The sequence below is a fragment of the Myotis myotis genome, unplaced genomic scaffold (genome assembly GCF_014108235.1).
Source record: "Myotis myotis isolate mMyoMyo1 unplaced genomic scaffold, mMyoMyo1.p scaffold_m19_p_11, whole genome shotgun sequence".
NCBI classification, from domain to species: Eukaryota; Metazoa; Chordata; class Mammalia; order Chiroptera; family Vespertilionidae; genus Myotis; species Myotis myotis.
The window spans coordinates 52,619,457-52,633,936 of NW_023416315.1; the positions used below are offsets into that span (position 1 = coordinate 52,619,457).

A 14,480-nucleotide genomic window follows, 5' to 3' on the forward strand; every position below is an offset into this window, starting at 1 on the left:
AATAAATTCTGAATCAATACTGTAACAGAAATGCGCACAAAAAACAAGGGGTCTTCCCAAAGGACATTATTCCTTTGCTATAGCACAGATGAACCTGCCAGTTCACTATTCTGTATACTTGTACATAGAAACCACCCCTAAATGAATAAACAATTAGTGAATGTCGCATTAGACAGCAACTACCAAGGTTGATGGCACAAAAAGGGGAGTGGAGAGCAACAGTCAGGAGAAAGAAGAAATATTATCATTTTATATAAAATAATATTTTAATTTTTGTCCTTAGAAACTATAAAGACTATACATGATTTAGAAATGAGACTATACCAAACACTGGCCAAAGAAGAATGGTCCGCTCTATGCCTTCTCTTTTGTCTGGTCACTCAGAAATATAATGTTATCTGTAAAGAAGCCAGAGTATAAATATTATTTTCAGAACACTTTTCCCATCCCATTTAATCATTCCCCTCTAATACATATATACTTCAGTGCTGTTACGTAAAAGGATTTTATGCCAATTCTCAAAATACTGAACAACTCTTGCTGTTCCCTAGAGGTATATATAATTGGCAGGATGGAGCTCAAAGCTGGGCTTCGGCTATCTGTCAACAATTCAGACCTTGTTAAAAGAGGAGCATATTTCTTTTCTTCCCTGAACAATTTAGGTCTTCTCAGCAATGACTCTCTACCAAACAACAAGTCACAAACTTCAAAGCTTTCAATGCTCAGGCAGGTGCCATTAAACAGGCAGCACATCCTCACATAGAAAAGGACCAGGCATAACACTCCTCATGCTGGAGGTGGGGGGAAGGATAGGGTTCAACACATGGCCTTGTTGGCAAGGATAGATTTATTTATGTTTTAAAGAAAGTTTGAACACTCACATAGAAGACATTTTATTTTTAAATGTTAAAACAGAATGACTTTTTATATACTCATTCTTTGGAAAAGATTGACTAATCAATATTACAAAGAGAACATTTTTATCTAAGAACATCAGACATTACTCTTAAAATGCTGTTCCAGACGGAGTTAGTTTAGGACATGCAAAGGAAAAGAATTAAGTAATACTTCCTGTATAACTCCAAAAGATCTAGATTCTTTTAACTTTGGAATTATTTAAAAATGGTTATTATATAATGACTGAATATTTATTGACTATCCAGTCTTCAAAAAATGGAATATTTTGGTGCAGAATGTTTATTTCAGAAGAGACTGTTAGAACTGCATCACTGTGTAAAGACAAGAGTGCCATCTGCTGGTGGTTATTTTTAAGTTATAGACATGATCCCTAGGAGGAAAAAATATAGCCTATGAAGCAGATCAACCAAATTAAACTCCCTTCAATTCAAATGTCACTAAAGACCTATTCATTTATGATCTAGAAATCTATATGAACATTGGGGACAAGAAAAACACAAAAAGGCAGATAATCTGAAATGCATCCATTTGGCTAAGTTCATAACAATTTACACAATCAAAATTAGCCCACACATTTGGTTTATAGTAAAATATGAAAGTGTTAAATGCTTCATAAATAAATAGTTAATAGAACTTTAGAAATTGTCAATTATTATGTTATTAGAAGCTTGGTTTCCCACTGCTGAAATCATAGGTGTAGATCTATATACCATATGGAGATCTGGAAAAAAATTTGAACAGTTGCATATGGCCAAAGGAAGAACAGGACATGGAGGAAATGATTTACTGTCAAGACACTCAAGAATTATGAAAACAAAATGGTCAGGAAGAACCGTGTCTAAGGTCTGATAATGAAGGCAGAAAATTACCCATGCTGGTTTTCAAGGTCAATATACTTTCAAAAAAACCAGTAAGAAAATACATATTGTAATTATTATTTACAACAAATTGTAATTTACCAATATGGTTTGGTGGGTAAAACATGAACTCTGGAGTAAGGAAGAGAAACATTTAAAAAAAAAAAAGTGTTAAGTAAAACAGACTTAAATTGCCCTGGTCAGTTTGGCTCAATGGATAGAGCATTGGCCTGTGGACTGAAGGATCCCGGGTTTGATTCTGGTCAAGGGCATGTACCTCAGTTGCAGGCTCGATCCCCGGCCCTGGTCAGAGTGTGTGTGGGAGGTAACCAATCGATGTGTTTTTCTCACATTGATTTTTTTTTTCTCTCTCCCTATCCTTTCCACTCTCTCTAAAAAAAATAAATGGAAAAATATCCTCTGGTGAGGATTAATAAAAGAGACTTAAGTTCTCAGGTGACCAGCCTTCAGAACTGTAAGAAAATAAATTTCTGTTGTTTAAAAAAAAAATGAGAGAGACTTAAGACACATGTAATAATGTAAGATAATGTTTGGATTTATTGAGCAATCAAGGAACTCTGAACACTGTGATAACTGGTAAAAAACAATTTTAACAGTAATTTCTTAACAACACTGTAGCTGTGTTTAAAATGGAGCCCATACCTTTCAGAAATACCTACTGAAATATTTATGGGTGAAATAATATAACATCTGAAATTCATAATAACCCAGGTGGAGGAAAAGTGGCTGGAAATTTAGATGAAGTAGTATCAGCTCTCAGTTGATAATTGTTGAAGCTAAATGATAAATGTTTTTTAAAAAAATTTCTCTCCACTTTTGTGTGTGACATTTTCCATAATGAAAAATTTAATTTTTAAATAATTCTGGCATGACTCAGAAGATCCTAAACATTGAGACATTATTACTACAATAAAATGTCTTTCATTCTCATCTACTTATCTATAAAAACAAAGTTTCTCGGTGTTTATATCCATAAAAATGAACAAAAGAACAGAATTAGTTCTTAACTACTATCTTATTTTAGCACTTTCTCCAAGAATGGGGGAAAAAAGAACCATGGTAACACAATGAAGAAGAAATGTAACATTGAGCATCTTACTGTCAGAATTTTAAAAAATATTTTAAAATTTCTATTTATGTATGTATTTTTCTTACAAATATAACTGGATGAGTAATAGAAGATACTTAACTACACAATCTATTAAGATATGCTTCGGAGAAAATGGGATGGGAAAACAAGTTCAGAGAAAAGGGAATACAGTCATGTGCCATTTAACGATGAGCATAGGTTCTGAGGTCTCGTTTGTTAGGCAGGTCCATTGTTGTGCAAACATTGTAGAGTTCCCTTACACAAACCTAGACAGTACAGCCTACTACACATCTAGGTTGTATGATATAGCCTAGTGCTCCTAAGCTACAAGTCTATACAGCCTATTACTGTACAAAAATACACAAGATTAATCCTACCAGACCTGAGGCCCTGAACCTAACTGTCCCCTATACCTGGGCTCCTGAGCATTAAAGAGAAAAAACCAACATGATATAGAAAAATGTTAGTTACATGCAAACAAGTGGTTAGAATAAGATGGAACTTGGAGACATTGTAGAAAATAGGTCTACCTTTCATCTAGCGCCAATATTCCACCTTTGTGTGGAAATTACCGAAAAATCGGTATAGCGGTCTGGTAGGGTTAAGTCAAGCACAAGAAAAAATGATGCAATCAGGAGCTGCTGGGTGTAACACCCATTCTGTTTATAGCAAAGTTTTTTTTAAGAAGTAGAGAGAGTACAATCTAAAATAATGATAAAAAGTAAATACACAAACCAGTAACAGTCATTTATTATCAAGTATTATGTACTATACATAACTGTATATCCTGTATTTTTATACAACTGGCAGCGTAGGTTTGTTGATACCAGCGTCCCACAAACACGTGAGTAATTCACTGTGCTTGAGATTACAACAGCTATGATGGAAATTTTCAGCTCCATTATAATATTACTAGAGGCTTGGTGCATGACATTCGTGCACTGGGGGGTGAGGGGGTAGGGTCCCCTCAGCCTGGCCTGCACCCTCTTGCAGTCCAGGGGCCCTCGGGGGATGTCCACCTTCCGAGGGATCCTTAGCGCTGCTGTGGAGGTGGGAGAGGCTCCTGCCACCACTGCTGCGCCCGCCAGCCATGAGCCTGGCTTCTGGCTGAGTGGCGCTCCCCCTGAGGGAGCACACTGACCACCAGGGGGCAGCTTCTGCGTTGAGCCTCTGCCTCTGGTGGTCAGTGTGTGTCATAGTGACCAATCATTCCACCATTTGGTTGTTTTGCATACTAGGGTTTTATTATATAGGACTAGAGGCCCAGTGCACAGATTCGTGTACCGATGGGGTCCCTTGGCCTGGCCTGAGGGTATCAGGCCGCAACCGGCTCTCCAACATCCTCCAAGGGGTCCCAGATTGCGAGAGGGCGGTTATCAGGTGACACACCCTGGAATAGGTCGCCCTCCTCTCTAGGTGTATCACCCAAGAACCGCAGCTGCCAAGTCACCACAGCTCGGCAGCTCCTGCATTGAGCATCTGCCCTCTGGTGGTCAGTGCACATCATAGCTACTGGTCGGAGCGTCTGCCCCCAGGTAGTCATTGCGTGTCACAGTTACCACTCAGATGGTTGAACGGTTACTTAGGCTTTTATATATATAGATAATACCACTGCTGTGTATGGGGTCCTTTGTTGACTCAAACAACATTATGCGGTACATGACTGGACTATAAAATTTCCAAATGTTGAAGAGCCTGTTCACAGATTTTTTAAAAATGATGATTGGTATCAAATTGCTATATTTAGATCCATTAATACATTGAAGAATAACAATATTATATTGAAAAAATGTTAATGTCAATTTAAAGATGTCCAAATGGGTATAGTTTTCAAAATTTTTGTAGAATTTTCAAAAAAGTTTGAAAACTGCTCTAGGAGATAGCTTCTTCACCTTCTTTAAACTCTGTGTGTCCATCTTTCCTAAGTTATTTTAATGAGAATAGGAATTTAAAACAAAAGCATCATGGTAAGTACCAAAGAGGTTCTGAATACTAGTAAACCTGCACAAATGTCTAATGCCACTCAATTAATCTAACTCTATCTTCCCACATGCTTCTCCCTATTTAGGCCATATCCTTCAAAGACTCTAACACCAACAATAAGAACTGGCACAGATAGTTCAATTTATACTCTACTCAACATTACTTGTGAACTAAGACTGTTTGAGTGTAGAGATAATTTTCTAAAGGAATAGGTAAGTGTAGAAACTCATAGCAAGCCCACAAAGCACACTCAGCATTCTTCTAGTGAGCTGCCTTACAATCTCATTAGCATCAGTATCTCAGCCCCAGTGAAAGTTGCTTATAACACAACCAAGCTTTTAAAGAAGGGGGAAAGAACAGCTGTTATCACAAGCTCACCAGCTATGATAGTTGTTGCTTGTCGCCTCACATTATTTTTATCCATATATTCACCATAGTCTACTTTCCCTTCCACATAAATTCGAGACCTGAAATAAATAAAATGTACATTTTTTAGTCTGGAGATTCTAATATGCTTTACAAGAGTCAGATCAGGGGCAGTAATGAGAATACACTAAGGATGAAATATATAATCATACATAACCTCATTTCTGCTACTACTATTTCATAAAGTTCAAAATTAAGTGTACTGAAACAGAATGTACACACATTCTCATCTCAGTAAAATGACTCATCTCAGTAAAAAGGACAATGTTTTCATCCTTGAGCGGACTGTGGTCCATAAGGAAGTTTAAAAAAATTTGTTCAAAATCTTAAGCTAAAATTTTAAAAAAAAGTTTTAAAGGCAAAGATAGTAAAAATGAAAGAGTAATCTAGTGACAGCCTTTAAATATCTAGGATTGATTTCAAATGTGTCATTTTCCTTGACCTTTGATTTTGGACTCCCTAACAGATTTGATTTTCACTTATTTTTCAATTCCTAAAGTTTTCCTCAAGAGACTTAGATAATTAAAATTCTAAATAGAGGTTTTCAGCTTAGTATTTCACTCAGAGTTAATTACTGAGACTACTTCTGCACTATCTAGAAGGATGAGCTAGAAGACACACCAGGTGAAATTGCATAGACATTTTCCTAGAAATTTTCTACGTTTATATGTGTATATGCACATTATTCAGACATATATACATACATACACAAATGGCGAAGGAGGTACATATGAAGAAAAGGCATGCAGTTATGGGAAAGAAATTGAAATTGCAGTGGCTGCTGAAATTACTTTTCATGAAATATGTTAACTGTGAATACAACTGCTGTTAAACGCACCCTTTTGTCCTGTGGATTTAGAAAAAGCACTTTTTATTCATAATCAATACAAGCATTTCTAAAGGGACCTATGAAGCCTATATAAAAATAGTCAAATATAAAAAACTGATGTGAATAGGACCATAATACCTCACTGTGCCAGGCCTCACACATTCCAGGTCCTCTGCTAAGGCCATCATGTGGAGGACAAGACGCACCGCCCAGCCGTCAGTGTTGTTGCCTTGTTCACGGGGCACTTGGTACATTTTGCCTTCCCTCTGGCCTCATCTGCTCCTATTTATATTCACGTCCTATTTTCCCTAAACTTTAAGTTCTTAGAATGCTAAGCCAGGTTTTATACACCTTTCACACAGAGCAACACCTGCATATACTATTAAGCACTGAATGAATATTTCCTGAGTTAATATAAATTAATAGTACTCAGGAACAAAGGAGTTACACAATTCATGAGAATACTTGTTGTCAGTTTTTAAACCATTCAAACTGTAAGATACTTCCTGCCCCCACTTACCCCTTTTTCACATACTGATATGCCACATCTCTGAGGCCTGGTCGGAATACTGAAATTCTGTGCCATGTTGTCTTTTGACTGACATCACCTAAATCACAAGAATAGGAAACATGGTGACAAATGCCAGCAGACAAAATAAATGCCAAAGAACAACATGCCTGGCAAAACCAACATCACCGTGTCAAAGAGAACAAAACAAAGTCAGAGAAGAACGATCTTTTCTAAAAGTAACTTATCTCTAGTTAATTAAAACTAAACAATGTCTCTTTATTGCTGATAAAATTATCACCCCAGTCTTGTATACTCACCCATTTGGTATGCTTCACTTTCTCCAGATTTCCACATTTCATTTGTTGCTAGAGAAAATATTGTGACTGGGTTTTTCCCTTCCACCTGTCTCATGACAGGATCCTGACCAACTCGCCCCAGTAACTGCACACGGTTCAGAGCTGAAATGCAATGTACAGATAAAATGAGGTTCAGAGAAGTGTCCTGAAGAGGGAAATCAGTTGAAGTAACACATAATGAGAAGCTGGGAGGAAAAAAGGGTTGGTAAGAAAGGAGAAACTACTCTTAGAGTAACCCACAAAACAAATACCAGTATTATGCTCTTTATCTTAAATTCTTCTTTAAAATACCTTTAAAAAAACCGTGTCACTAAAATAACATCCGTGTCACAAAAATAACACCTAAGATCTGAAAATCTTTATAAATACAAGAAAATATTTCTGTGAAACAACAGGTTTCATAAACTTTCAGTCCCTCAGACAAATAGCACATAACGCTAGGTAACTTAGACAACCAACTAAGGAAATTATATGGCATGAAAGTGACAAGAGGGAGTGAGATCTGATTGATAAAGAAAGAACGGCCCAATTTACACTAGGCCCTGCAGCCTGATGGGGCAAGGCCAAGATCCAAGAGGCAAATGTGAGCCAAAGGCATGGTGACTTACAGATTACAAAACACCAGTGCACCCCTGCAACACATTTGAGAGAACATTAGCACATTGCTACAAATATACTTTAAACCTGGAAATTAGCTACTACTTACATCTTTCCAGAACCAAGCTGCTTACTGCTTCAGACTCATGTCTTACAAATTTCTGAAACACCTAAAGCGGAACAAATGAATAAAATGGATGTAAGTTTTTGGAATTTTCAGAGAAAAGCAAATGCAAACAGAAGACCTACTCACATTTGGTCATCATCTAGTCAGCTGCTCCTACAGCATATACATCCACGGAAAACAAGAGACATGCTTCCCATGTTCTCCATCACACGGTGCCAGAAGGACCATGCAACACTTAAGGGCAGCCCACTACAGAGCCCAAAGGTACAAAGGAGGCATTCGAGAGCATGCCCGAGAAAGTTACTTTATGGCCCTCTCCTGTTTCTTTTGTGATAACCCCCGTTTATGATGCTTCTGTGGCTGCACACAAAAGGTAAAATCCAACATATGCTGGAAAAACTCATGCTTTCAATAGGCCAATAAAAAGGTCTAAGATAAACAAATCTGGTTCCCTGATAAAGTAGAAAGGTATGTCCAAATCAGTTCGTCAGAGAAAGGTAGTTGCTGGCACATAACAGCAGCATTCAATGATAATAACAGCTATCGTCACTCAATTCCAGATAAGTGTTTCAGCTCTTATCAATTCATCCTCAGAATATACCTATAAACTATGCAAAATTTTCCCCACTTTAGAGATGAAAAAAAATGAAGTTCAGAGAGATGAAGTAACTTGCCCAAAACCCTACAGAAAGCAAGTAGCAAGTCATGCCTAGAACCCAGAACCTTTGGCTGCTCTCCTCAGTATGCAGATGGGTTGGGAGGCAGTCGACAACAAAGAAGGTAGGTAAGGGTGTGCAGGAGACAGCCTATCAATGATTCTCAATGTGTGTGTGTATATATATATATATATATATATGTATAAATATGTGAATATATATATATATTTTGTTTTTGTTAAGAAAAGAGTTTCAACTTATTCTGTATTATCAAGATCATCCTGCAGATTACATGGACTCTTCTGTGAAGAGTCACCTCACAGTGTGATCTGACCCTAAATTCCTAACTGGGCAGGTCATGGTGGGTAGTCATTCCCCAAGCATATAACTTTTATGTAGTGAAAGGTTTATCTCTGACTGAAGCAAGCCATTGTTTCTGTGCATCTAGGTTAACACACGTTGGAAATAAGCCACAACTACCACCCTCAAGGGAGTACATAAACTACCTTGTAATGCAGTGGTTCTCAACCTTCTGGCCCTTTAAATACAGTTCCTCATGTTGTGACCCAACCATAAAATTATTTTCGTTGCTACTTCATAACTGTAATGTTGCTACTGTTATGAATCATAATGTAAATATCTGATATGCAGGATGGTCTTACGCGACCCCTGTGAAAGTGTTATAAAGGACCGCCAAAGGGGTTGAGAGCCACAGGTTGAGAACCGCTGTATGCAATCCCCACCTTGCTCTCTCCCACTTCCATGTAATCTTCCCTAAATTTCCTTCTTAATCTCAATAGCATCATGAAAGAAGCTGCAAAACTGTTATTCTCCAGAGCATTTGAGTACTTGTTCACAGGCATGTGTCCGCATTTTGGCTCAAACAAACTCTCATAAAATTTCATACACACAAAAGAAGGTAGGTGGTCAGAAAAGGAATCACATGGCATTATAGAAAAATGCTGGGACAATGATTCTCAGTCTTTGGATCAATAAAGATTTTAAATGTTCTAGAACTGATCTACATGTAAGTAATATGTTTTAATAAGTAATGACTCCCTATTATACATATATATGAAAAACTAGAAAATATTTCTGTTTTAGTGAACTTTATTTACACAGGTAAAATCTGTCTCCAAACCTCCATATCAAATAAGTACACATAAAGTGGGTGGGCTCAAAGCTCTTTTGCCTCTGCAGTCAAAAGCCTGAAGAAATCTAATCAGCACAATTATGGAAAAGAGAGTGATTACCTGCAATACAGGTCTTCGAAACATTGCTTCTACTTTTTCCTACAATCTAATCTTTAGTCCTTTCCTGAAGGAAAAAAAAAGGGGGGAGGTAAATTAATACTACATCATATAGCAAGAGCACAAATTCACTAATCCTAAATTCCTAACTTGCATTCCTGATATTTATGCAATCCATCTTATGACCATACACATCAACATCCCTGCACATTTGACGAGTTTTCCCCAAAAAAGAAACCTTACACCTGTGTCTTTTTTATCCCCTTTAACTTCCTCCTCCTCCGACCCATACAGAAAGTTCTTATTCTGAGTTATTCTCGTTTCCATTCTATTGTCTTCTAAATTTTTATTAAAAGGCAAGCTCCCGGAGGGTAGGGATTTTTGTCGGATTTACTCACTGTCAAGTCCAATCCTCCTAAAACAGTTCCTAACACATAGGGAGGGCTCCATAAATATTACAATGTCATCAAGGGACTTAAATCGGGAACTTGTTGCTGAAAAAATTGCCTCCATCCCGGTTAGTAAAGACTAAGGCAGATTCCTGGGCCCCGGCCTCACCGCCAGGATGGGCAGGTGCCCTTTCTAAAGTGGCGCTCCCAACCAGCCAAGCAGAGGGGCGGGAGGGGAGAGGAAACGCGGAGTCCTCCCCGCGCGGAAAGAGAAGGGACAGACAGCGACAGCACAGCACCACCTCCCGACCGGCGCGGGGCTGCACGGACACCTGGCACAGAGCTCACGCCTTCCTCCCGCGCACACCGAACGCTCCAGCCGGGCAGCTCCGAGCCCGGAGGACACTTCCCGACGCGGCCGTGACGCAAGACTCGCGAGAGGAAGGAGAAACCGGAAAGGCCGTGGCGTGCCTGATGGAAATGCTGCCGGCCATCGCCGCGGGAAACACGCCCCAGAACGCGTTAGTTCCGGGAGCTTTTTTTCTGGGTCAACACCGCCAAGTGGTGAGTGGCGCTGATTTCAAGTTTATCATGAAACGAAATTATTTGATGAAGTTCCCACCCCGGCCCGGGAGGGGGCGAGGTAGGCGGCACAAAAGATAGCTCCGCCTCTGGAAAACACTAGAAAGGTCCCGACCTCCTAAAGCAGAAAACAAGAAAAAGGAGTGGGGATAGGGCTTAGAGCGCAAAGTAAGGAGACGCCAAAAAATTGGCAATCAAGGTAAATATTTTAATTCAATGTTTAAAAAAGTCCAGATCAATGGAAAAAATCCGTGCTGAGCAAAAAAATTAAATCTTAGTTAAATACAAGTATTCTGAGGCGCAAGGGAAAATATGTGCTCCTATAGTTTTATGTATTTAAAAAAATTTTTTCAGAACACTAAGTTACTTGAAGAAATATTGAATATTTGAAAAGTAGGTGTATTAAAACTCAGAATATTGTTTTAGGTTTAAATACTTTATTTATACCAAAAACTATTATAATTTTACTTTCCTGGCTTTAATGGACATAAAATGGTCAATATTTTCAATAACTACTTCTTATTTCCAGTTGCAAGAATTGCCATGTCTGACAACATTTTTACAAGTGTCTTAAATAATAATTTTAATTAACTTCAGCTTACAGGTCTTACCTTTATTTAAAATTCTGGTATTTTGTTAATTGTGGATATTTTTATTTTAATATTTTAAAAATATTGCATTAAAATATTATTAATCTTAAAGGTGGTTTTTTTTGACACCCCTTATATTTTGCCTCACACCCTAATCTTGGCCCTGATGATGAAGAGGGGTATGGAACCCCACAGATTGCAGAATACAGTCCAGAAAGGGTCTCCCCCTTATTGTGGCCCTGACACTGCCCAACTTCTAGAAAGGAAGGTACCCTCCACATCGTTCCAACACGCAACTTTCCTCAGGACTCAGCTTAAAACCTTTCAATGCCTACTCTTGCCCTTGAAGGAAAAAATATGAATGGCTTAACATGGTTTCCAACACACACGTTAACCTACTCCAAAAGTAGGCTTACTAATTGTCATTGTCAATGTAGACAGTCCAAACCTGTGGAGAATTTTTACAAGCTTATTGAGCCAAACTGACGACATATGCCAGGGAGCAAGATCTCAAATGCTCCATAGAATGGAAGTTTTGCAGCTTATTTTACATATTAGAATCAAAGGAGAAGACTTAAGATGCATGAAATCCATTGATGGTAGGTTAAGGAGCTGGGAGAAAGCAGGGGGTGGCAGGAAACCTCTAGGATTGGATAAAAGGCAAAATGGAGAAACATATAGAGTGTCCCCCCCAAAATGTATGCACACACAATCAATGAAAAAAAAATCGTGCTGAGCAAATTTTGGATGATTATAAAGGCAGTGTTTATTAAAATACATTTCATTTTCAAAATTGAGCTATCAGCTGTTAAAGTGTGTATACACTGTTTGGGGACACCCTGTGCTTCTTTTACATTGGTGGGTAAAGGATAGTTAATAACATTTACAGCACATAGAGATGGTATTCAGAGACAAGATAACAACAAGGGGTTCTGTGACCTCACACTCTGGTGGTCTTGTGCTCTGGTGCTGAGGGTGTGTCTTCCAGGCATAGAAAAAGGAAATTACTCTGACATTTCAAAGGTACTATAACTGGACAACCAAGGGGTCGGTTGCCTGGGACCACGTGAGCCAATTAAGCGGAGACAGGGTTGAATCATATGTGAGCATTTATTCCAATAATGCCGGCAGCGTGGGAGAGCAGTCTGTCACCCACAGAAATCTGCTCTGACCCCCCCCCCCCCTCGTGCCAATTGGCTGGTTATATACACATGAGGGAGAAGATAGCTACATGCAGCTGCGAGCTCTAAGTATAACAGGGAAAGGGGTGGGGGGAGGAGAGGGTCTGCAGTCTGGCCTTCAGAAGCTCAAAGTCTAACAACAAGGTGGCTAGTCTTCTATGATGTTACGAACAGCCCCTTCCTGAGACCAGAGAATGGTCAGTGTTCCTGAGAAAAATTTCCGGAGGCGGACAGGGTCCAGGTGCAGCAACCAAATCAAAGCGTGTCCTGTCCTTGGTTGTTCTCAAAATGTGTTTCTTGTTTGAGTCATGGACCCATTTGGGCTCCGAGGTATCTTATCTTTTACAGGCCTGTTTCATCCTCCAGTTTCCAGGGTCTATAAGAAAACTTCTCATCTATCATTAATAAAGTAAATAATTATTAGACAGCTGTGGTTCTATTCTTATTCCATGTCCTTCCCCCCTAACATTACTAGTAGGTTATCCTAGATCAGCCATGGGCAAACTACAGCCCGCGGGCCGGATCCGGCCCATTTGAAATGAATAAAACTAAAAAAAAAAAAAGACCGTACCCTTTTATGTAATGATGTTTACTTTGAATTTATATTAGTTCACACAAACACTCCATCCATGCTTTTGTTCCGGCCCTCCGGTCCAGTTTAAGAACCCATTGTGGCCCTCAAGTCAAAAAGTTTGCCCACCCCTGTCCTAGATGCATAAGAACAATGGGCAGAGCTCACTTAAAGATTGGCCTCTGCCAAAGACCTGGAACGCCCAGTTAGGCATTTGTGATCAGACTATCCTGTGGGGTTACTTTTGGTAACTGAGCTTGCCAGGCCTGCCGTGTGCCACCCCTACCATCACCACCACCACCACCACCCACTCCCCACCACACCCCGGCTTGTCAGGTTTATTGCATAGCCCCCCTTTTCATTCAGAGTATATTTCTAGATGCTTAACCCAAGTTTTACTTCCACCTTCACAGTTTAGTTTTTGAAATGCCATTGTTAATAAAGATTTGAGGCTGCAAAACAAAGGTTTATTTGGGGTCTTAAAGGATTCAAATCCAAACAAGGCAGATTTAGGTAGCAACCCAACTGCACTCTGGAGAGAACAAAGGGTTTAATAAAGGCAAAACCCACAAAATGTAATTGTTCCATGCAAATGAATTGTTGGCTAGTTTAACAGGATTGGTTGGTTCCAGTATGCAAATGAGGCAGTGAAAACTACAAGGAAGGATAGGAAGGTCCTTATATGTCCAGGTATCATCTTTGTTCCAAGATGTTTATGTCTCCCTGGATGTTTCTGGCTGGGCCTTGAGCTGAGTTTAGCAACAGGTTTAACAACTTAATAGCTGCTCTGAGAACTGTGGCACAAAGTGGGCCTCACTTCCTCAATTGCCTCCTGACTGTTTTTAAGTGACTCCCTGAGCAATGTTTATTCCATTTTATTATACTGCCTTCAGTCCTTGCACAGGCATTAATCATTCTACATTCTACCCACTAAGTTACTACTGTCAGTGCCCTTCAATGATATCCTATTTAAAAATCCTTCCGCCGAAACCGGTTTGGCTCAGTGGATAGAGCGTCGGCCTGCGGACTGAAAGGTCCCAGGTTCGATTCCGGTCAAGGGCATGTACCTGGGTTGCGGGCTCATCCCCAATAGGAGATGTGCAGGAGGCAGCTGATCGATGTTTCTCTCTCATCGATGTTTCTAACTCTATCTCTCTCCCTTCCTCTCTGTAAAAAAATCAATAAAATATATTAAAAAAATAAATAAATAAAAAAAATAAAAAATAAAAATCCTTCCATTTAAGCGGTTCAGTCAAATGAAACATTAAATGTACCCTTTCCTTCAAAGACAGTGTGCCCCCTTTAATCTCTTTGTTAGTGGTACCAAGATTCTCCCAGACCTGAACTTTGGAATTATGTTTAAAACTTCTCCCTGATCACCTACATCTATCCAACCATGTCCAATCATTTGGCCTTAAAAGGTCTTTCTTCATTATGCCACTAATCTCTCCCTCTTTCTTTGTATTCACAAATAATTTGGTGTGAGAAGCATGGAAAAGGTTGTTTAAAATGAGTGAGTGAATGAATGAATGAATTAAAAAGCAGA

At 39.1% G+C, this 14,480-nt stretch overlaps 1 protein-coding gene across 4 annotated transcripts; it reads right to left on the reverse strand.

The window, feature by feature from the left end:
* Positions 1-244: 244 nt before the first annotated feature.
* On the reverse strand, positions 245-10,485 carry SSBP1 (single stranded DNA binding protein 1). Of its 4 annotated transcripts, none has more exons than XM_036328510.1 (7): positions 10,343-10,485; positions 9,625-9,688; positions 7,698-7,758; positions 6,953-7,093; positions 6,645-6,732; positions 5,248-5,336; positions 245-398 (listed from the first exon to the last, which is right to left on the reverse strand). In XM_036328510.1, exons 2-7 carry the CDS (start codon positions 9,646-9,648, stop codon positions 355-357), a joined length of 447 nt encoding a protein of 148 aa, XP_036184403.1. In that variant the 5' UTR covers positions 9,649-9,688; positions 10,343-10,485; the 3' UTR covers positions 245-354. The 4 variants fall into 4 exon arrangements, with proteins under 4 accessions (XP_036184403.1, XP_036184405.1, XP_036184406.1 ...); XM_036328512.1 differs by having other exon boundaries at positions 10,313-10,454; XM_036328513.1 differs by lacking the exon at positions 10,343-10,485 and adding an exon at positions 10,180-10,298.
* Positions 10,486-14,480: the final 3,995 nt, after the last annotated feature.

Excerpts from the sequence above, each read along its gene's own strand:
- SSBP1 (XM_036328510.1), bottom strand. The coding sequence starts at position 9,648 with ATGTTTCGAAGACCTGTATTGCAG. Across the intron at positions 6,733-6,952 it reads AAGTGAAGCATACCAAATGG|GTGATGTCAGTCAAAAGACA; the intron begins GTGAGTATACAA and ends CTTGTGATTTAG. Across the intron at positions 399-5,247 it reads AGCAACAACTATCATAGCTG|ATAACATTATATTTCTGAGT; the intron begins GTGAGCTTGTGA and ends GCTTCTTTACAG.